The 23,262-nt window shown below is 48.9% G+C and overlaps 1 protein-coding gene across 2 annotated transcripts in view; it reads right to left on the minus strand.

Annotated features, from left to right (window-relative positions):
• Window positions 1–23,262, minus strand: part of bmper (BMP binding endothelial regulator) — a 92,780-nt gene that overhangs the window by 38,805 nt on the left and 30,713 nt on the right. For both annotated transcript variants that reach the window (XM_067981837.1, XM_067981842.1), the window contains 5 exons: window positions 20,445–20,527; window positions 18,441–18,531; window positions 15,958–16,040; window positions 3,563–3,662; window positions 2,698–2,807 (listed from right to left, as the gene is read on the minus strand). In XM_067981837.1, the coding sequence (XP_067837938.1) occupies window positions 2,698–2,807; window positions 3,563–3,662; window positions 15,958–16,040; window positions 18,441–18,531; window positions 20,445–20,527 (467 nt within the window). The remainder of the gene's footprint in view (window positions 1–2,697; window positions 2,808–3,562; window positions 3,663–15,957; window positions 16,041–18,440; window positions 18,532–20,444; window positions 20,528–23,262) is intronic.

Below are 23,262 nucleotides of genomic sequence, written 5' to 3' on the forward strand. Positions count from 1 at the left end.
ATCCCACTGACCCCCAATCCCACTGACCCCCAATCCCACTGTCCCACAATCCCACTGTCCCCCAATCCCACTACTCCCCAATCCCACTACTCCCCAATCCCACTGTCCCCCAATCCCACTGACCCCCAATCCCACTGTCCCCCAATCCCACTGTCCCCCAATCCCACTGTCCCTCAATCCCACTGTCCCACAATCCCACTGACCCCCCAATCCCACTGTCCCCCAATCCCACTGTCCCACATTCCCACTGTCCCCCAATCCCACTGTCCCCCAAACCCACTACTCCCCAATCCCACTGTCCCCCAATCCCACTGACCCCCAATCCCACTGTCCCCCAATCCCACTACTCCCCAATCCCACTACTCCCCAATCCCACTGTCCCACAATCCCACTGTCCCCCAATCCCACTGTCCCCCAATCCCACTGTCCCTCAATCCCACTGTCCCACAAACCCACTGACCCCCCAATCCCACTGTCCCCCAATCCCACTGTCCCACATTCCCACTGTCCCCCAATCCCACTGTCCCCCAAACCCACTACTCCCCAATCCCACTGTCCCCCAATCCCACTGTCCCCCAATGCCACTGTCCCCCAATCCCACTGTCCCCTAATCCCACTACTCCCCAATCCCACTACTCCCCCAATCCCACTACTCCCCAATCCCACTGTCCCCCAATCCCACTACTCCCCAATCCCACTGTCCCCCAATCCCACTGTCCCACAATCCCACTGTCCCCTAATCCCACTACTCCCCAATCCCACTGTCCCCCAATCCCACTACTCCCCAATCCCACTGTCCCCCAATCCCACTGTCCCCCAATCCCACTGTCCCCCAATCCCACTGCTCCCCAATCCCACTGTCCCACAATCCCACTGTCCCACAATCCCACTACTCCCCCAATCCCACTACTCCCCCAATCCCACTACTCCCCAATCCCACTGTCCCCCAATCCCACTACTCCCCAATCCCACTGTCCCCCAATCCCACTGTCCCCCAATCCCACTTCTCCCCAATCCCACTGTCCCCCAATCCCACTACTCCCCAATCCCACTGTCCCCCAATCCCACTACTCCCCAATCCCACTGTCCCCAGTCCCACTGTCCCCCAATCCCACTACTCCCCAATCCCACTGTCCCCCAATCCCACTGTCCCCCAATCCCACTGTCCCCCAATCCCACTGTCCCCTAATCCCACTACTCCCCAATCCCACTGTCCCCCAATCCCACTACTCTCCAATCCCACTGTCCCCCAATCCCACTGTCCCCCAATCCCACTGTCCCCCAATCCCACTACTCCCCAATCCCACTGTCCCCCAGTCCCACTGTCTCCCAATCCCACTACTCCCCAATCCCACTGTCCCCCAATCCCACTGTCCCCCAATCCCACTACTCCCCAATCCCACTGTCCCCTAATCCCACTACTCCCCAATCCCACTACTCCCCCAATCCCACTACTCCCCAATCCCACTGTCCCCCAATCCCACTACTCCCCAATCCCACTGTCCCCCAATCCCACTGTCCCACAATCCCACTGTCCCCTAATCCCACTACTCCCCAATCCCACTGTCCCCCAATCCCACTACTCCCCAATCCCACTGTCCCCCAATCCCACTGTCCCCCAATCCCACTGTCCCCCAATCCCACTGCTCCCCAATCCCACTGTCCCACAATCCCACTGTCCCACAATCCCACTACTCCCCCAATCCCACTACTCCCCCAATCCCACTACTCCCCAATCCCACTGTCCCCCAATCCCACTACTCCCCAATCCCACTGTCCCCCAATCCCACTGTCCCCCAATCCCACTTCTCCCCAATCCCACTGTCCCCCAATCCCACTACTCCCCAATCCCACTGTCCCCCAATCCCACTACTCCCCAATCCCACTGTCCCCAGTCCCACTGTCCCCCAATCCCACTACTCCCCAATCCCACTGTCCCCCAATCCCGCTGTCCCCCAATCCCACTGTCCCCCAATCCCACTGTCCCCTAATCCCACTACTCCCCAATCCCACTGTCCCCCAATCCCACTACTCTCCAATCCCACTGTCCCCCAATCCCACTGTCCCCCAATCCCACTGTCCCCCAATCCCACTACTCCCCAATCCCACTGTCCCCCAGTCCCACTGTCTCCCAATCCCACTACTCCCCAATCCCACTGTCCCCCAATCCCACTGTCCCCCAATCCCACTACTCCCCAATCCCACTGTCCCCCAATCCCACTGTCCCCCAATCCCACTGTCCCCCAATCCCACTGTCCCACTGTCCCCCAATCCCACTACTCCCCAATCCCACTGTCCCCCAATCCCACTGTCCCCTAATCCCACTGTCCCCCCAATCCCACTGTCCCCCAATCCCACTGTCCCCCCAATCCCACTATCCCACTGTCCCCCAATCCCACTGTCCCACTGTCCCCCAATCCCACTGTCCCCCAATCCCACTGTCCCCCCAATCCCACTGTCCCACTGTCCCCCAATCCCACTGTCCCCCAATCCCACTGTCCCCCAATCCCACTGTCCCCCCAATCCCACTGTCCCACTGTCCCCCAATCCCACTGTCCCACTGTCCCCCAATCCCACTGTCCCACTGTCCCCCAATCCCAATATCCACAAACCCTTCTATTTCACAACAGCCTGGTTCAATATTCAGCCCCTATACTTTGCAAAGTCAGTCCCTGGGACTGAGGTGGTGACACTTACCTCACAGACACATGTGGTGCAGTTATCGTACTGGAACAAAGCCCCGTGTTCATAGACCTCACTGTGAAACAAGCAGCTCCCAGTTGTCAGGTCAAACACTCGACGCTGACCTACAAACAAGTCCCATTAAGAAAGCAGAATATTACAAAAACACAGACGGATATCAAATCACACCCTCCGAATCCAGGGAGAAGAGAGCTTACCATCTCACGACCATCATTACATAGAATCTCCAGCACAGAAACAGGCCATTCAGCCCAACTGGTCAATGCCGGTGTTTATGCTCCACACGAGCCTCCTCCCTCCCCTCTTCATCTAACTTTATTACCCTATCCTTTTACTTCCTTCCCCCTCATGTGTTTATCCAGCTTCCCCTCAAATGTATCTATGCTATTCACCTCAACTCCTTGTGCTAGTGAGTTCCACATTCTAAACACTCTCTGGGTAAAGAAGTTTCTCCTGAATTCCCTTTTGGATTTATTAGTGACTATTTTATATTTATGACCCCTATTTGCACTCCTCCACAAGTGAAAACATTTTCTCTATGTCTACCCTATCAAACCCTTTCATAATCTTAAAGTCCTCGATCAGGTCACCCCTCATCCTTCTCTTTTCTAGAGAAGGATCAGCCTTTCTTACCAGGTATAACAATTGGTTTCTCATCATGTTAGCCAGGAGCTACATTCAAAACTAACCAGTCAAAATGGCTTTAAAATTCACGGTGAAGGCCTGAGAGTTATTGGATTATTCATTTACTTGTTTCAGTTACTTACACAAGGACCTGGTTTAGTGTTTACAAATAAAATCTTTCCCTTTAATTTGAGCAAAATTCTTATTGCGATGCAGAGGAATTGAATTCACTCACCCAAACATCTGGGGCAACATTTTCCAGGTGGCACTTGACTGAGATGCTTTGGGCAGGAGAGGATAGGACATAGCTCCCGGAGACAGTGCAGTGTGCCCGCCTGTACACAATCAAAACACAACTGTCAGTGATTTCATCCAGTTAATGCCAAACATTAATAGTGAGAGAGAGAGGCGGAAGTTACCAGAAAACTCTCAGTTTGGCTCAGTAGCCCCACTCTAGAGACTTGAGCCCATAGTCTAGGCCGAGACATAAGAGGGACAATTTGCTAGTTTAGTTTATTCTATTTAAACATAGCGCACCTCAGGTCTGCCTCCGCGTATTGCAGGAATGATTGGTACAAATCGTTATTTTTGTACCCAACCACAGACACCACAAGCAAACAGATTATCTGGGAGCTTGCTGTGCGCAAATTGGCTGCCGTGTTTCCTACAATTACGACAGTGACTACACTTCAAATCACCGCAGATCCGACACGCACAGAACCAACCAAACCTATTTCCCCTCTGCCCGCAAGGTCCCAGGGTCAGACACACAGGTCACAACCTCCAAAAGTCTAAACCTTTATAAAACACTGGTTAGGCCTCAGCTGGACTATTGTGTCCAATTCTGGGCACCACACTTTAGGAAGGATGTCAAGGCATTGGAGAGGGCACAGAGGAGATTTACTAGAATGGCACCAGGGATGAGAGACTTTTGTTGTGTGGAGGGACTGGAGAAGCTGGGGTTGTTCTCCTTAGAGCACAGGAGGTTAAGGGGAGATTTAACAGAAACGTTCAAAATCATGAAGGGTTTTGACAGAGTAAATAAGGAGAAACTGTTTCCACTGGCAGGAGGGTCGGTAACCAGAGGGCACAGATTTAAGGTAACTGGTAAAAGAGCCAGAGGGGCGATGAGGAGAATTTCTGTTAATGCAATGAGTTGTTATGATCTGGAATGCACTGCCTGAAAGGGTGGTGGAAGCAGATTCAATAATAACTTTCAAAAGGGAATTGGATAAATACGTGAGGGAAAAATTTGCAGGGCAATGGAGAAAGGGTAGGGGAGTGAGGCTAATTGGACGGCTCTTTCAAAGAGCTGGCACAGGCACAATGGGCCGAATGGCCTGCTTCTGTGCTGTATGATTCTATGATTTGAAGTGTTTAACAACTTCCCTTCACTCCGATTCCCGGGAATCAGACCTTTTACTAATGTCATGTGACTGAGGAACAATTAATTGGCACGCAATGATATTTGGGTTTAAATAAAGTCCTTCTTTTTGGTTTATACCAAAGTTGAAGTTTACATCTGTGGGAATAATCTGTTTACTTAATTCAATATATACAGTGTCTGTGTACAGGTGGCAGGTCTATGAATGGAGGATCTACAATTGGGACAAGAGGATCCTTTAAGTGGAAAAATTCTTATAAACCAGACAGCGCTCATTAAAATTTGAAAAGCATCCAAGACTGCTCAGTGGGATATTTTCATAAATTATGGTTGACTGAACTTACAACCCTAATAAAAAGATCTGAATGAGAAAAATCTGCTGGTGTGCATCTGAACGAGTTAAAGGGACTTTGACAGGGTAGTGAGAACCTACTCGCTCGTAGGCTGGGAGAACCTATTCAGTTTGTTTACAAACATATAACACACTGAGGTCCATGAGGCTGGAAATTCGACAGGTACTCCACCCTCCCGACACCAAAAAATTACTGACTGCTTTTCTCACAAAGACAACTGCCCTTTTAAAGGACGACTGGGGGAGATTTTCAGCCGCCTGATAAATGGGGATTCCAGCTGTTAAAAATCAAGGGGACCCCCACATGGCCTGCAACATTCAGGAGGGTATGTGAATGGGCAGGCGCCCTGTTTCAGGCTGGGGGGGGAGGGTTAAATTTGCAACTCAGGGTCCTTGCAAGTCTGAAGACCACCATTCGCAAGTTTTAGGTACAGAAGGGCGGGGAGGGGGCGGAGGGAGGGGGACGTAGGGAGGGGGGGTGCGGAGGGGAGTGTTCTAGTGGGGCAAGGATGACCAGAATCAGGAGCGCTCCCCCTGGCTCCATAACAATCCTGTGGGTCGCTGGGATCGCGCCCCTCCACCCCAGGATCAGCCCCCCACTGGGAAGGGCCCGCCAGGATCGGCCACACATAAACACTCCTCCCACCCACCCCCCAAAAAATCTGAGTCTTTCCTCGAGGACAGAGGGTCTGACCGATCACCGCCTGATTCTGGCTGCAGCACAAGGCAAGCCTCCACCCCTCCCCCACTACCTCCATCCTCCACCCCTCGCTCCCTCCGCCCCCCCCCCTTCCCCTCCGCCCCTCTGTACCTGAGACTTGCGAATGGTGGTCTTCCAACTGGATCAGGCCCCCTGGGATCACCCCCTGGGATCAGGCCCCTTGGGATTAGCCCCTCTGGGATCACCCCCTGGGATCACCCCCTGGGATCAGGCCCCTTGGGATTAGCCCCTCTGGGATCACCCCCTGGGGTCACCCCCTGGGATCAGGTCCCCCTGGAATCACTCCCTGGGATCAGGCCCTCTGGGATCACGCCCCCTGGGATCAGCCCCCCTGGGATCACCCCCTGGGGTCACCCCCTGGGATCAGGCCCCCCTGGGATCACCCCCTGGGATCAGCCCCTCTGGCATTGCCCCCCCACCACCCCGGAATCGCCCCCCCCCCAACTTTGAGATCGGCCACCACATGATCAGCCCTTCCCCCCCCCAATCCCGACCCGGCCCCCAGCTCAGTCTGGGGGCTCGGCCAATTTACCATCCTCGCCCGATTGGCGCCCGGACCAGGAAATGGGTCGGGTTCCCCATCCCGACACCAGGTTTAGGACTCTGCCCACATTGCCCAGGCTGCCCACTCACACCCGTTTCAGGCGGAAGTCAATAATCACCCCTCTTTCTACAGGTCAGAAAATTCACGGGCCAGCGAACACGATGGTGTCAGGTGCGTGAGAGACGATGACACGGTTTGGGGCGTGATACGGCCCCTCCCTGCATCTTTGTAAACGAAAACTTGCGGGTTCCCTCAAATGCTCCCTCTGAGGGCAGGAGGGGCCGGGTTTCCTCTCGAGGGTTTCATTGGGATCGGTGTCCTGGAGGTCCGCTGACTCGAGGCGAGGAGCAGCCCCCCTCCCCTCCCACAATACTCCTGTCCCGAGTCACTTGCACGGTTCCGGCTCCTTCCTCGTGCTAACCCATCCCCTGGGACGGCCGTACACGGGGATTGGGGGCGGGTGGAGGTAACTGTGGGTCCGAACTTGACAGGAGACACGGGCAGGAAATTGGTTTCAATGTATTTCAAAAGAAGAGCAGAAGTTGAACACAGAATCTCATGTCCTAACCCTAATTGCCCGTACCGGGCAATAAGCCAGGCCTCAAGACAACAGAAGCACCTGCACACCAATCTTATTCGGCATTAAAGAGCCTGTACCCTGTACATGGTACCATGTGAGTCTTGGTGAACTGGCCCAGTAACCTCGAGGAAGATAAGATGTGTGGGAACGTAATGGGAAAAGCCACATGAGATTAAGTCATCTCACCCGTGTCAATCAATAGTATAACTATACCCATTGGTCATAGTAGTAGTTTAGCAAGTTAGCTGCTTTCTAAGGACACTTAAACCAGCGATTTGGCTCAGAATTAAGATTGTCTGAGATGTCACCCTACCGACCGACCCTCACTGTCTGATTGCATAGACGGAGAATAATCACATTGTATGAAGTACCAGAGGCCCCAGGCACCAGGGAAAGGAGGGAGTGGGCTGTGACTGACTGACCGCAGCACTCTGGGAGTATAGAGCTACACCTGCCGACGGGAACTCTGCGCACAGCGTAAACATGCTCCATACTGATTTCTGGTAATCCAGTTTAACCATTAATCAGAATCTCCTTGTTTACAAGGTGAAATGTCCCTGTAGATTCCATTGAGCAAGAGATAAACAAATAAGAGGGTCGGGAGCTATCGGGACTGCCGGGGATTAGTACGTAGGGGACGCAGCTCAGCAAATAAAACAAACAAAGCTTTCAGGAAAATGTAAATTGATGCCAAAATGTATCGAGTTTCTTACCGTGGACTTTTACTTGTAATTGGGCAGATTAGGAGAGTGTTGTTGTAACCCTGGTGAGATCACAATTACGCAATACACAGAAGCAGAATAAAACCATCATTTGATATTCTGTTAGCTGACATTAAATGTTTCAGACGTTGAATGTATTTCTTCTCGAGGCCATTTGGCTTCAGTGTAGCCTCACTTTGTCACATTAGTACTGTAAAATTAAAGTTTATATCCCTGTGTTTCTAACAATAAAACTGGTCTTCCTATCGGGTGAGGGCAAATCAGTTTGTCAGACGTGCTGCTTCCTCTTCCCGTACTTTAGTTATAGTAGCCCAGAAAAATGGTCTATGAACCCAGGTATTTCTGTCACGTCACTGAGGAAAGGCAACTTATATACATTCCAAGATCAGTGATTCTGCCAACTAAGTAAAGGGAAACTATCCCAGTATACGTTCTGCTGGGGAGGAAGATTTCCTGTTATCACAAGGTGTGCAGATCGGTAGATACTAAGGAAGTTAAAGATAGTATCAAATGGAAAGAAAAAGCATGCAATTCCGCGAAGATTAGTGGCAGGTCGGAAGATTGGACAGAATATAAAAAACAGCAAAGAATGACTAAAAGAATAGTAAGGAGGGAGAAATTAGAGTAAGAGAGAAAGCTAGCTAGAAATATAAAAAGATAGTAAGAGTTTCCACAAGTATTTAAAAAGGAAAAGAGTAAGTAAAGTGAGCGTTGGTCCTCCAGAGAGTGAGTCTGGGGAATTAATAATGGAAAATAAGGAAATGGCGGATGAATTGAACAGATATTTTGCATCCGTCTTCACTGTAGAGGATACAAATAACATGCCAGAAATAATTGTGAATCAAGAGGTGAAAGGGAGGGAGGAACTTAAAACATTTACAATCACCAGGGAAAGGGTTTTGAAAAAATTATTAGAACTAAAAGCTGACAAGTCCCCGGGTCCTGACGGACTTCATCCTAGGGTCTTAAAAGAAGTGGCTGCAGAGATAGTAGATGCATTGGTATTAATTTTCCAAAATTCCCTAGATTCTGGAAGGGTCCCATCAGATTGGAAAATAGTGAATGTAACTCCTCTATTCAAGAAAGGAGGGAGACAGAAAGCAGGAACCTACAGGCCAGTTAGCTTAACATCTGTCATAGGGAAAATGCTAGAATCTATTATTAAGGAGGTTAGAGCAGGGCACGTAGAAAATCTCAATGCAATCAGGCAGAGTCAATATGGCTTTGTGAAAGGGAAATCATGTTTGACTAATTTATTAGAGTTCTTTGAGGAAGTAACAAGCAACTTGGATAAAGGGGATCCTGTGGATGTGGTGTACTTGGATTTCCAGAAGGCTTTTGACAAGGTGCTACATCAAAGGCCACTACACAAAATAAGAGCTCATGGTGTAGGGGGTAACATATTAACATGGATAAAGGATTGGTTAGCTAACAGGAAAGAGAGTAGGCATAAATGGGTCATTTTCAGGTTGGCAAGATGTAATGAGTGCAGTGCCACAGGGATCAGTGCTCGGGCCTCAACTATTTACAATCTATATCAATGACTTGGATGAAGGAACTGAATGTATGGTTGCTAAATTTGCTGATGACACAAAGGTAGGTAGGAAAGTAAGTTGTGAAGAGGACATAAGGAGTCTGCAAAGGGATATAGATAGATTAAGTGAGTGGGCAAAAATTTGGTAGATGGAGTATCATGTGGGAAAAGGTGAACTTGGCCACTTTGGCAGGAGGAATAGAAAAGCAGTATATTATTTCAATGGAGAGAGATTGCAGAACTCTGAGGTACAGAGGGATCTGGGTGTCCTAGTACATGAATCACAAAAAGTTAGTGTGCAGGTACAGCAAGTGATTAGGAACGCAAATGGAATGTTGTCATTTATTGCAAGGGGAATGGAATATAAAAGTAGAGATGTTCTGCCACAGTTGTACAGGGCATTGGTGAGACTACATCTAGAATACTGTGTGCAGTTTTGGTCTCCTTATTTAAGAAAGGACATAATTGCTTTGGAGGCGGTTTAGAGAAGGTTCACTCGACTGATTCCTGGGATGAGGGGGTTATCTTGTGAGGAAAGGTTGGACAAGTTGGGCCTGTATACACTGGAGTTTAGAAGAATGAGAGGTGATCTTATTGAAACATATAAGATCCTGAGGGGACTAGAAGGATGTTTCCCCTTGTGGGAGAGACTAGAACTAGGGGCCACTGTTTAAAAATAAGGGGTCTCCCATTTAAGATGGAGATGAGGAGAAATTTTTTCTCTGAGGGTCGTGAGTCTGTGGGACTCCCTTCCCCAGAGAGCGGTGGAGGCAGGGTCATTGAATATTTTTAAGGCTGAGTTAGATAGATTACTAATTAACAAGGGAGTCAAAGGTTGTAGTAGGTAAACAGGAATCAATGGTTGAGGTCACAATCAGATCAGCCATGATCTTATCAAATGGCAGAGCAGGCTCGAGGGGCCGAATGGCCTACTCCTGCTCTTAATTTGTATGTTCATATGTTCGTACTCTGGAGGGAGATTTAGTCCCAGGGTCTCAGCTGCCACCTCAGGTTGTAGGAGTGAAAGTTGGGTGGTCCTTCGGTTTGTGACTGACAAACTCCGAGATTGTACAGTGTTAAAAGTTCACTCCCGTTTATTTGTTAATTGAATGTTTTCTTTTGGAAAATGCTAGTTTTTGTTACACTACACAAGTTAAAAATTAGAAAGTTAGGAGGAAGAAGGCACTTCAGTTGTACCTTTTTTTTTACATGAATGGTAATAGAATATATCCAGATTTTCCAATCGCCATTACTTCAACGCTGGTATTTACCAAATTAAAATAATACCACAAGGAAAATCAAGGCTATGAAATAAACTGCCAGGAAGGCTGTTGACACTAATAGTGTAAATAGAGAAAAAAGGAATTGAAGGATATGGTGAGAAGGTGGGTAGGTGAGGTTGAGGGAGATGGTGAGAAGGTGGGGTTAAGGGAGATGGTGAGAAGGTGGGTAGGTGGGGTTGAGGGAGATGGTGAGAAGGTGGGGTTAAGGGAGATGGTGAAAAGGTGGGTAGGTGGGGTTGAGGGAGATGGTGAGAAGGTGGGTAGGTGGGGTTGAGGGAGATGGTGAGAAGGTGGATAGGTGGGGTTGAGGGAGATGGTGAGAAGGTGGGTAGGTAGCGTTGAGGGAGATGGTGAGAAGGTGGGGTTGAGGGAGATGGTGAGAAGGTGGGGTTGAGGGAGATGGTGAGAAGATGGGTAGATAGGGTTAATCGGCTTGGGCTGAATGGCCTTTGCCTTTCCCTAAAAATTCTCATGTTCTTTTGAAAATGGATTACAACCTGACGCCATTTACCACAAGACAGACAAATTGTAGCTTCAAATACCCGGAATATGAGCTGGACCATGTGTTCAAGGCTGTGTCGTTTTAACGTTGCTCTAGGCCAAGGGTTAATGATGGAGAAGGGCCTTTAGTATCTGGTCCTGCCAGACATTTGAAAAGTACAGTTCCAGATAAGAATTGCAAAAACTGTCAGATGTTACAGTGAAAAATTCAAAGGAAAAGCTCGTTTATCTTCTGCTTCAGTGACCGTTCCTGCATCTCATCCACCAAAAGAACTTGTTAAATCTTGTACTGAGCACATTGTCCTATCTGCAATGGGTGGGTATGTGTCTGCTAATGAGATGATATCTTGTGAAGTGGGTTGAGAGTGACATGATCATTTAGTACAATTTAATGGGTGCATGAAACCGAGGAGAGACTGAGACTGAGGAGCAAATCTCAGCTGATGGCAGAAGAAGCAGTCGGGTCAAATGTTAAGATTCATGAAATCTAATCTGGTGTTTGTAAAAGGAGGAATGTCAGTAATAGCAGTGTGGGAAGCTGTACTGTGGCAGATGTGTGGATTGAAAGTGGTGTCACCGAGGCTGCGATTGAAAAAACATCATTAGCACAGACACAATTGGCTTTAACCCCTCGAGGATAACGCGGGCATCTTTACACTTAAAAACATCCATTGTGTCAATAGTGAACAGTCTCAACCCACTCCCGCTCGTGTCGATGGTGAACAGTCTCACCCCATTCCCGCTCGTGTCAACGGTGAACAGTCTCAACCCACTCCCGCTCGTGTCGATGGTGAACAGTCTCACCCCATTCCCGCTCGTGTTGATGGTGAACAGTCTCACCCCATTCCCGCTCGTGTCAACGGTGAACAGTCTCAACCCACTCCCGCTCGTGTCGATGGTGAACAGTCTCACCCCATTCCCGCTCGTGTTGACGGTGAACAGTCTCACCCCATTCCCGCTCGTGTCAACGGTGAACAGTCTCAACCCACTCCCGCTCGTGTCGATGGTGAACAGTCTCACCCCATTCCCGCTCGTGTCAACGGTGAATAGTCTCACCCCACTCCCGTTCGTGTCGATGGTGAACAGTCTCACCCCATTCCCGCTCGTGTCGATGGTGAACAGTCTCACCCCATTCCCGCTCGTGTCAACGGTGAACAGTCTCACCCCACTCCCGTTCGTGTCGATGGTGAACAGTCTCACCCCATTCCCGCTCGTGTTGATGGTGAACAGTCTCACCCCATTCCCACTCGTGTCAACGGTGAACAGTCTCACCCCATTCCCGCTCGTGTCAACGGTGAACAGTCTCAACCCACTCCCGCTCGTGTCAATGGTGAACAGTCTCACCCCATTCCCGCTCGTGTTGATGGTGAACAGTCTCACCCCATTCCCGCTCGTGTTGATGGTGAACAGTCTCACCCCATTCCCGCTCGTGTCGATGGTGAACAGTCTCACCCCACTCCCGTTCGTGTCGATGGTGAACAGTCTCACACCATTCCTGCTCATGTCGATGGTGAACAGTCTCACCCCACTCCCGCTCATGTCGATGGTGAACAGTCTCACCCCACTCCCGCTCATGTCGATGGTGAACAGTCTCACCCCATTCCCGCTCGTGTTGATGGTGAACAGTCTCACCCCACTCCTGCTCGTGTCGATGGTGAACAGCTTCACCTCCATTTCTTAAAAAACTTACCTTTTGGCAACCGCCAGTGGCCCCTTTAAGGACCCCGCCTGGTTAGGCCGAGCATAGAACAGGTGATCCTGAACTCAGTGGGCCCAAGGCCTGGTCCATTCAGGGTAAACCAATTTCCAGTTTAGGTCCTAAAACAGCTGTTAGGCCTCTTATTAGCATATTTAAAGGGGTATGGCACCTCTTTTAGGTGACTGCTGGGGATGCCTCTAGAGCGATCGAACCAATATAGCATCGGCTGTGTTTCCAACGCTATTTGGGGGCACAGGAGGTTAGCCCTCTAAATTGGACCACCTGAAAATGGGTATAATGAGGTCCAATTGCACCCCAAGTGTCTCTGACTCTTATAGAACCCTCCGCCTGATCACTGGACTTGCACTGAATGGACTGATGAGAGGCACAAGGAGCTGGAACGACTACAACTTCCATTTATATAGTGCCTTTAACGTAGTAAAACGTCCTAAGGCACTTCACAGGAGCGTTATCAGACAAAATTTGACACCGAGCCACCTAAGGAGATATTAGGACAGGTGACTAAAAGCTTGGTCAAAGAGGTAGGTTTTAAGGAGTGTCTAAAAGGAGGAGAGAGAGGTAGAGAGGCGGAGAGATTTAGGGAGGGAATTCCAGAGGTTTAGGGCCTAGGCAGCTGAAGGTACGGCCGCCAACGGTGGAGTGAAGGGAGTGGGGATGGACAAGAGGCAAGAATTGGAGGATCGCAGAGATCCTGGAGGGTTGTAGGGCTGGAGGAGATTACAGAGATAGGGAGGAGATTACAGAGATAGGGAGGAGCGAGGCCGTGGAGGGATTTGTACACAAGGATGAGAATTTTAAAATTGAGAGCCGTTCATTTCCTTTTACAATACCCTAAATTGGAATTGTCCTCCTCAAATTCACTGACTGCTCGTTCGATTGCACCTCAAGGGGTGAATTGTAAACAGCTCTGTTCCTGGTACAGGCTCTCCCTCCACAGAGAACCAGAATGGCTGATTCACCATACACCCAATCTTCTGGTTATTCTTTTTTAATTAAATTTAAATCAAAGACTGGAAGATTGGGAGTACGGGTGAAATGGGTGACTGAGCTTTGAGGAGGAGAGACAATGTTAATTATTATTCTGTGTGTTCAGTCACTCGCTGAGTCAGTGCCGAGAACAGACAGCACTGGTCATTGCCCTGAGCGAGCATAGCACATCAAACATCAGTAGATCCTCAAAAACCACAGGAATGTGAGGCACGGGCAGTTTCAGTAATGTCACCAGATAATGTCGACTGTAAACTTCAGATTCATTATTGTTATTAAACAGAACATTGGGATGTCTCGAATCTGGAATGTGGCAAATCAGGAACACTTTGAATCGGGAACACTTTGAATCGGGAACACTTTGAATCGGGAACACTTTGAATCGGGAACACTTTGAATCGGGAACACTTTGAATCGGGAACACTTTGAATCGGGAACACTTTGAATCGGGAACGCGGTAAATTGGTACCATGGTGAATGGGGAGCGCGGTGAGTTGGGAGCACAGTGAATTGGTACTGCGGTGACTGGGGTGCGCGGTGAATGGGGTGCGCGGTGAATGGGGTGCGCGGTGAATGGGGAGCACGGTAATTGGGGTGCGCGGTGAATTGGGGACCGTGGTGAATTGGGAGCACGGTGAATGGGGAGCGCGGTGAATGGGGAGCGCGGTGAATGGGGAGCGCGGTGAATTAGGGAGCGTGGTGAATTGGGGAGCGTGGTGAATGGGGAGCGGGGTGAATCAGTACCACAGTAAATCGGTACAACGGTGAATCGATACCACGGTGAATGGGGAGCGCGGTGAATGGGGAGCGCGGTGAATGGGGAGCGCGGTGAATGGGGAGCGCGGTGAATGGGGAGCGCGGTGAATGGGGAGCGCGGTGAATGGGGAGCGCGGTGAATGGGGAGCGCGGTGAATGGGGAGCGCGGTGAATGGGGAGCGCGGTGAATGGGGAGCGCGGTGATTGGGGAGCGCGGTGATTGGGGAGCGCGGTGAATGGGGAGTGCGGTGATTGGAGAGCACGGTGAATGGGGAGCGCGGTGATTGGGGAGCGCGGTGAATTGGTACTGTGGTGAATGGGGAGCATGGTGAATGGAGAGCGCGGTGAATGGGGAGCGCGGTGAATGGGGAGCGCGGTGAATTTGGGAGCGTGCTGAATTGGGGAGCGTGGTGAATTGGTACTGCGGTGAATGGGGAGCGTGGTGAATGGGGAGTGCGGTGAATTGGGGAGCGTGGTGAATTGGGGAGCGTGGTGAATTGGTACTGCGGTGAATGGGGAGCGTGGTGAATGGGGAGTGCGGTGAATTGGGGAGCGCGGTGAATGGAGAGCGCGGTGAATTGGGGAGCGTGGTGAATTGGGGGGCGTGGTGAATTGGGGAGCGCGGTGAATGGGGAGCGTGGTGAATGGGGAGCGTGGTGAATGGGGAGCATGGTGAATTGGGGAGCCTGGTGAATGGGGAGCGTGGTGAATGGGGAGCGCGGTGAATCGGTACCACAGTGAATCGGTACAACGGTGAATCAGTACTACGGTGAATGGGGAGCGCGGTGAATCGGTACAACGGTGAACTGGAAGCGCGGTGAATGGGGAGCGCGGTGAATGGGGAGCGCGGTGAATGGGGAGCGCAGTGAATCGGTACAACGGTGAATCGGTACCACGGTGAATGGGAAGCGCGGTGAATGGGGAGCGCGGTGAATGGGGAGCGCGGTGAATGGGGAGCGCAGTGAATCGGTACAACGGTGAATCGGTACCACGGTGAATGGGAAGCACGGTGAATGGGGAGCGCGGTGAATGGGGAGCGCGGTGAATGGGGAGCGCGGTGAATGGGGAGCGCGGTGAATGGGGAGCGCAGTGAATCGGTACAACGGTGAATCGGTACCACGGTGAATGGGAAGCACGGTGAATGGGGAGCGCGGTGAATGGGGAGCGCGGTGAATGGGGAGCGCGGTGAATGGGGAGCGCGGTGAATGGGGAGCGCGGTGAATGGGGAGCGTGGTGAATCGGTACAACGGTGAACAGGAAGCGCGGTGAATGGGGAACACTTGAAAACTGTGTGTAGTGTTGACTGGCCGTGTACAGTGTCATGGGTGATCAACCAGTGATATATTAAAGTCTTGTATATAGCACCCACATCCTGGAAGTGTCACACTTATTTCCTGTAACATGTTCCCCATCACACTTTGTTGATAATCCCGATTGTTATAAAACAGCGTCTCCCCCATGCTCACTGTGGGCAATAATCCTAACACAGATCTCATGTGAAGTGAGAAGCTACATTCTATGTAAAGGAGTATCTGTTTATACTTACAGTGCAGGAACATTTAATACATCTGCTTCCATCTGGGTGGAACTCCTCTCCTTCTCTATAGTGCTGGCCACCAAACTCACAACCTGAAATAAACAAGAGGGGCCAATTATACAGAGAGTAATGAGGACACAGGGGACAGGGGGAAACACGAGAGCAATGTTCGACTATCATAAACCCAGAGCAGAGGTTCCAGTGGTTTGTGAAGATCAGCTGAATTCTGGGACTCGCTGCAGGGCCTCTCATTTTATACGATGGATCAGGACTGAGTGACTGAAGTTCACAGGGACGGGAATCGTCTCCTCTCCGATTGGCGACCAGCTGCTGTGACAACACCGATCGCTCCAAAGTTGGAGACCTCCCCGCCCAGATCCACCACCTGATGATACTGAACGGCTGCTTCACGCGATTGGTGAGGGCACCGGGGGGGGCGGTGCTGGTGGGAATTCCAAATTGGTGGCAATTCATTTGATCCCGCTAGTCCCGCCTCCTATGACATCAGGTTACCGGGGCGGGGCTGCCAGAACAGCCCTCCCCCACAGCCCCAGGAAACAGCAGCTGGTGTAAGTACAGCAGAGCAGTGACCCTGACTGGGTTACGCCCCCATAACGGCCTAAACCCTGAGGGAAAATAAGGCTATCATTCTGAAAATATGGAAGGAGCTTATCCCTGGGGCTAACTGAGGGGAAGCGAATGAGTGGGGAGTAAATGGGATGATGTCTGACTGGGAGTTGGGGGCCAAAGATGTACCTGGTGAGCGGGGCCTACCTGAGCAGATGGTTCTCCTGTCATCAGCTGTGTGAAGCTCAGTGTGTCGACACTGGTCCAATGTCATGGACTGCATACGACCAATGCACCAGCACCAACAACGCTGGAGGTTGTGTTCATCCCGAGTAGCCCAGGGGACACAGTGTGGGACTGGAGTCACGTGTAAGCCAGACTGGGTCAGGTGGCAGGTTCCCTTCCCTGCAGTGAATTCTCCTGCTAGCCCATAAATGGACAGACCTTGTGAATTGAATGGGATTGTGAACTCTTCACCTCTGGGTTGCTAGTCCAGTACCAGAACCACTGAGTTACCACATCCCATAATACAAAAGCTCCTTTACATGAACCACAATCCAGATCAGTTTTAATTACATAGAATATTTCAAATTGGAGCTGGGGGTGAACAAGTGGTTTATGACTTGCGACTAGGACTGTGCCTTTGAGGCACAAAGAGTTCTCAGTCAATGCTCCGGGGGCTGTCTGTACACAGGCCTGCAGACTTACTAAGCCATATGCTGGACACTATGTACACTGATCCTGTACACTATGGTCCTGTACATTATGATCCTGTACACTATGATCCTGTATTTTGTGATCCTGTACACTATGATCCTGTACACTATGTCCCTGTACACTATGATCCTGTACACGATGACCCTGTACACTATGATCCTGTACACGATGACCCTGTACACTATGGTCCTGTACACTACGATCCTGTACACTATGACCCTGTACACTATGTACACTATGATCCTGTACACTATGTCCCTGTACACGATGACCCTGTTCACTATGATCCTGTACATGATGACCCTGTACACTATGGTCCTGTACACTACGATCCTGTACACTATGACCCTGTACACTATGTACACTATGATCCTGTACACTATGTTCCTGTACACAATGATCCTGTACACTATGACCCTGTATACTATGTACACTATGATCCTGTACACTATGTTCCTATACACAATGACCCTATACACTATGTTCCTATACACTATGGTCCTGTACACTATGATCCTGTACACTATGACCCTGTACATTATGATCCTGTATACTATAGTCCTGTACATTATGATCCTGTACACCATGTACACTATGATCCTGTACACGATGATCCTGTACACTATGTACACAATGATCCTGTACACGATGACCCTGTACACTACAATCCTGTACACTATGATCCTGTACACTATGTACATGATGATCCTGTACACTATGTACATTATGATCCTGTATATGATGACCCTGTACACTATGATCCTGTACACTATGATCCTGTACACAATGACCCTGAACACTGTGATCCTGTTCATAAATAGAAGCCCTGGATCGCTTGTTACTGTCTCACTAGCTCATTGCAAAGTGCAAAAGTTTCAAATTGGTGATATGCACCATGGGCTGGTTAATGGTTGTTACAAACTACTGTACATCTTGAACCACAACTCTGACTCATGGAGCCCATCACTGAGTGTCTCTTGGGATAATTATAAATCTGAAATCTTCACATTGGGGTGAGAGTGGGCGACGAGTCTCCCAGTCCCACCATTAGACCCTGGCTGTTGTCTAGAGGCTGTTCAGAGACAGGAGGTGCTGGGGAAGGGGCGGGGGGGGGAAACAAGCACAGACTCTCTTTCACACTATGAATAGAACCTACTGGAAAGAAGAAGGTTCACAAGCCAGAAATCCCTCAGTGAAAGCTCGCTCACCTCGACACACTGGGCAGCAGCTGCCCTGTTGCACGATAGGATTTTTACAGTGGACCACACACAGCACCTGTGATTCTGTGATGACACCTTCCTACAGGTAAGACATGAAACAGAGATTGTTATGTCCTGTTTACGCGCATCATGCAAGGTATGTGCGAAGAAAGCTTCAATGATTGAGTCTCTGTTAGGGAACGGGCTCCGGATCACAGAACAATCTCGACATGGTTATTTTGACAAAGAGAAACGACGAGTACAAACACAATACTGTGTTTTATTTATTTAAAAAAATTTCGACACATTTCTGTGCAAACTGAACGGAATCCTAGGAGACAATTCTCACAGAACCCTGCAAGATACCGGGTAAAACTCTACATTTTTGTTGCTGTTAACCTTGATATTTCAGTAATTCCTGCTTCCTTCAAACTTCCACCAATGGTTACCAACATTTTGCTAAACTCCAGTTCAGGGATCGGTCCTTACATCCTATGACGAGAATTTGAAATGAGCTTTACTTATTGCAAGGGCTCAATAGTACAGTGCTTCAAAGAATAGTCATTTTCCTCAGAAAGAAAGAATGAAAGTAAGGACTTGCATTTATAAAGCGCCTTTCATGACCTCAGGACGTCCTAAAATGCTTTACAGCCTATGAAGTACTTTTGAAGTGTAGTCACTGTTGTGTTGTAGGCTGGAGCACCATGAAACTAAAGAGACCGCACTCTGCACTGATGTCTGTGCAAACCCAGATTTTCCAATCAGGCACAATCCCAATTAGAAGTCAGATGTCAGCGGGAATCCACGGCCCTGATGGCACAGACTCCAGGTGCCAGGAACGCCAATCATTGGGAACTTGACCATGGTTTGGTGGGGGGGGAGGGGGGGAGTGGAATAGTGAGCTGCTGCAGCATTTAAAGGCCTGCAGCAACTTAAAGACATTAACACTGCTTTAGGAGCAATCCATCAACGTCTTTGCCACGAAATGTCTGCAGGACAGAGATGCAGCTGTGGAAATACGATCAGGCAGAGGAGGGATGTCCGGGCTAGAACAGAGCAATAAAGGCCCTTAAGGAGAGCTGTTCAGGGCCAACGGAAGGAGATAACCAGGGCAGTGAGTGCCAACTTCAACAACAACACAGGCTCACTCAATACCAGAAGTTGTTCACTAGCCAATATTTATCCCTCAACCAACATCATTAAAAAAACCTGATTATTACATAGAATTACACAGAATGTAAAGCACAGAAACAGGCCCTTCGACCCAACAGGTCCATGCCGGAGTTTATGCTCCACACAAGCCTCCTCCCACCCTACTTCATCTCACCAACAACATATGTTATCAACATATTCTTCTAATCCCTTCTCCCTCATGTGTTTATCTAGCTTCCCCTTAAATGCATCTATGCTAGTTGCCTCAACTACTCCCTGGATAAAGCAGTTTCTCCTGAATTCCCTATTGGATTTATTAGTGCCTATCTTATATTCATGACCGCTAGTTTTGGTCTCCCCCACAAGTGGAAACATCTTCTCTACATCCATGCTATCGAAGACCTTCATAATTTTAAAGATCTCTATCAGGCCACCCCTCAATCTTCTCTTTTCTAGAGAAAAAAGCCCCAGCTTGTTCAATCTTTCCTGATAGGTATAGCCTCTTAGTTCTGGTATCATCCTTGTAAATCTTTTTTGCACCTTCTCCAGTGCCTCTGGTTATTTATCTCAATGCTGATTGTGGTAGCCAGCTGTACACAAATTGGCTGCTGCATTTGCTTACACTGCAATAGTGACTACACTTCAAAAGTACTTCATTGGCTGTAAAGCACTTTGGGACATCCTGAAAGGCGCTATAGAATTGCAAGTCTTTCAAGTCTTTTTTAAAAATGTTTTCTTAAGTATTAACTTTGTTGTGTCACAGTACCACCAGAAGAAAGTCACTTTGGCAAATCCTCACCATCCAACCCACCTGAAGACATTAACGTACGAGTATACGCACAGTGCAGAAAGAGTACGTACCTGACACGCCCGCATCACACAGGGTCTGGAAGGGGCGAGCCAAGCTGTCGAGCTGGTGTATATCTTCCCGTCAAACATACACTCTTATGGAAAAAGGAGACAAAGACATAGATCAGAAAGAATTAGCAGGTCCTGGGAACTGCACGAAGGAAGATCGCAAGATAATTAAAGAAGGGAACGGACATTTGGCCCATCTTACTCCATCCAGATCCTGACCCCCTTGTCCATCCAGATGTTTCTTAAATGATTCCAGAGGTTTTTGCCTCCACTCTTCAATCTGGAAATTTATTCCATGCTCTTTTTGTGATATTAGTGCTAAAATGACCATTCACTAATTTGAACCCATGTCCCCTGCTTCTCCAGTAAATACTCCTTGCCTTGTATTTGAAATAGGTACACAATCCTGAAAAGAATGGGCCTGCATGAGATATTTCTCTCGATGTTCAGCCCTAGCTGACCACTTCCCACCCTGGTCCAGTCCCTCAGCCCTTCTCACAGTTTCTGGGCAGAAGGTCTTCTGTTTGTACAAATGTATTTTGAGGTTGGGATGATGCTGGTGCTGAGATTCTAGAAGGAGCCACAATTGTGTCAGCACTGATCCCGTGTTTCATTTCAGCATCATTTAACTTAGTCATTTTCATTTTTATTTTGCAAATAATTATTACAGCCACTTCATCAACAAACAAATTCTAGTGTTCTTATATTTGCAAGTTTGAGAACTGTTTTAAGAATGTCAAAACTGCTTGTTAAATGTGTTTTTTTGCTAACACTGGAACATTCCTCTCGCACTAACAAATGGTGAGTTAATTAAACACCTTTATCAATTGTTACAGGGCGTGTCACAGTTCTGTGAGGCCCTCTGTTAATGTGACCTCATTTAAAACATATGAGAATTTCTGGAAACATGAAAAGGCCAGTAGGCCCAATAAGCCTGGCCCTTTCTGATAGGTCAATCTGACCTACCTGCCGTCTCTCCTTATCCCTTGACCCTTCTCTCTCTAGAAACACACTCAGTTATCTCCGGAACCTATTTCTACAATCTGCTTCAATGACTGTCCCTGGTAACTTATTCTGCAGAAATATTATTCTCTGGGTGTAAAAGTTTTGCCTGTAAAAGGCCTTGGATAGGGTGCAAGGGGAGATTTACTAGAATGGTACCAGGGATGAGGGGATTCAGTTACATGGATAGACTGGAGAAGCTGGGAATGTTCTCTTTAGAGCAGAGAAGGTTAAGGGGAGATTTGATAGAGGTGTTCAAAATCATGAATGGTTTTGATAGAGTAAATGATGAGAAACTGTTTTCAGTGGCAGAAGAGTTGGTAACCAGAGGACACAGGTTTAAGGTGATCGGCAAAAGAACCAGAGGCGACATGAGGAAACATTTTTTTACACAGTGAGTTGTTACGATCTGGAATGCACTGCCTGAAAGAGTGGTGGAAGCAGATTCAATAGTAACTTTTAAAAGGATATTGGATAAATACTTGAAAAGGAAAAATTTACAGGGCTGTGGGGAAAGAGCAGGGGAGTGGGACAGACATGATGGGCCGAATGGCCTCCTTCTGTGTTGTAAGATTCTGTGATTTTCCCTCTCACTGATCATTTCTGGATTCTAACCTTGTATCCTGGGGATTTTCCGGATCATGGCTTTTGGTGGAAATGCTCTCAGTGTTTTAAAAAGCTAACTGCGATGAAAGAAGCAGATGTGTCTCAGGGTGTGGTCTCTGGGGAAGACAGGAAGTGAGGGTGGTATTTGGTCCAAATGGAATCCTCCGATGCAAACGCATATCTGGTTTCAAAATATTTCACTCAACATAGTTTGATTTAGTAAATAATGACAGTATGGAGAAGTTAAATTTGACAATGTGTAACGTAAACAATACATGATGGCCTTGTGTCTCTACAAGTGTTTGTTAGGAGCTTGGCTTCCAATCAAGGCCACAACTGTTCTGTAAGAGCACTCAGGCCCAGTGGATGAACAGGCCTAACTTTGGGTGAGGTTCCCCACAGGACTGAAACATTCCGGCTCGTGGGAGCAGAACAGTCAGAAGCTGTGCCCGTCTCGGCCATTGGACACGGAGAAATCCGCAGTGCAGATGGTGAGACCCGCCCGACTGCAGGAGAATGTGCCAAGAGGGGAAGGCAACGAGTAAGGGCAAAAATGGTGAGAAGGAAATCAGTGTAACTCAATATACCACTGGCCTGGACTCCCCCAGAGCCCTGGTGGTTAAATGTATTGCCCAGTGTAGCCTAAAGACCAGAGGATTCAGGCACAATCTTTGGCCTGTGCCCAGTTAAAAAATCTCAAGTGGGGCATCACAATTAGTTTCAACGCACCTGGTTCAGGGGACAAATTAACAAGGGTTCTCGCTCTTTGCTAGCCTGTTCAAAAGTGTGCGCGAGTGTGCGTGCATGTGTGTGTGTGTGTGTGTGTGACAGGGGAACAAGAGCTTGCTTATCTGTGATGTCCTCTGTGCTGACACTCAGCCTGGATTCACAAAGAACGACAAGTTACCAGAAGGTTCCAGGCTCGCGGCGAGGATTTGTGTCCTTAGGCATTTAGGAGGGAAGAAAAAAGCAAGGGGATGAATTTTGGTCTTGACGTCTGGGTGGTGATTTGGGACTCCTTCGGTGAAATCAATGGATTGAAAGTTGAGTGGTTTCTATGAAGGCCAGCGATCAGCTTCCCCACATCAACACTCAGACAAAAACTGACCTTAAGGAGGCTTGTGTTTACTGGGGGAAAAATGCTCAGCAGCCCCTCCCAACCAGCAACGGCAGAGTCTGAATGTGCAGCATTACGTGAGCTGTGTCCTGTATC

Source organism: Heptranchias perlo, chromosome 3, assembly GCF_035084215.1.
Source record: "Heptranchias perlo isolate sHepPer1 chromosome 3, sHepPer1.hap1, whole genome shotgun sequence".
Lineage (NCBI taxonomy): Eukaryota > Metazoa > Chordata > Chondrichthyes > Hexanchiformes > Hexanchidae > Heptranchias > Heptranchias perlo.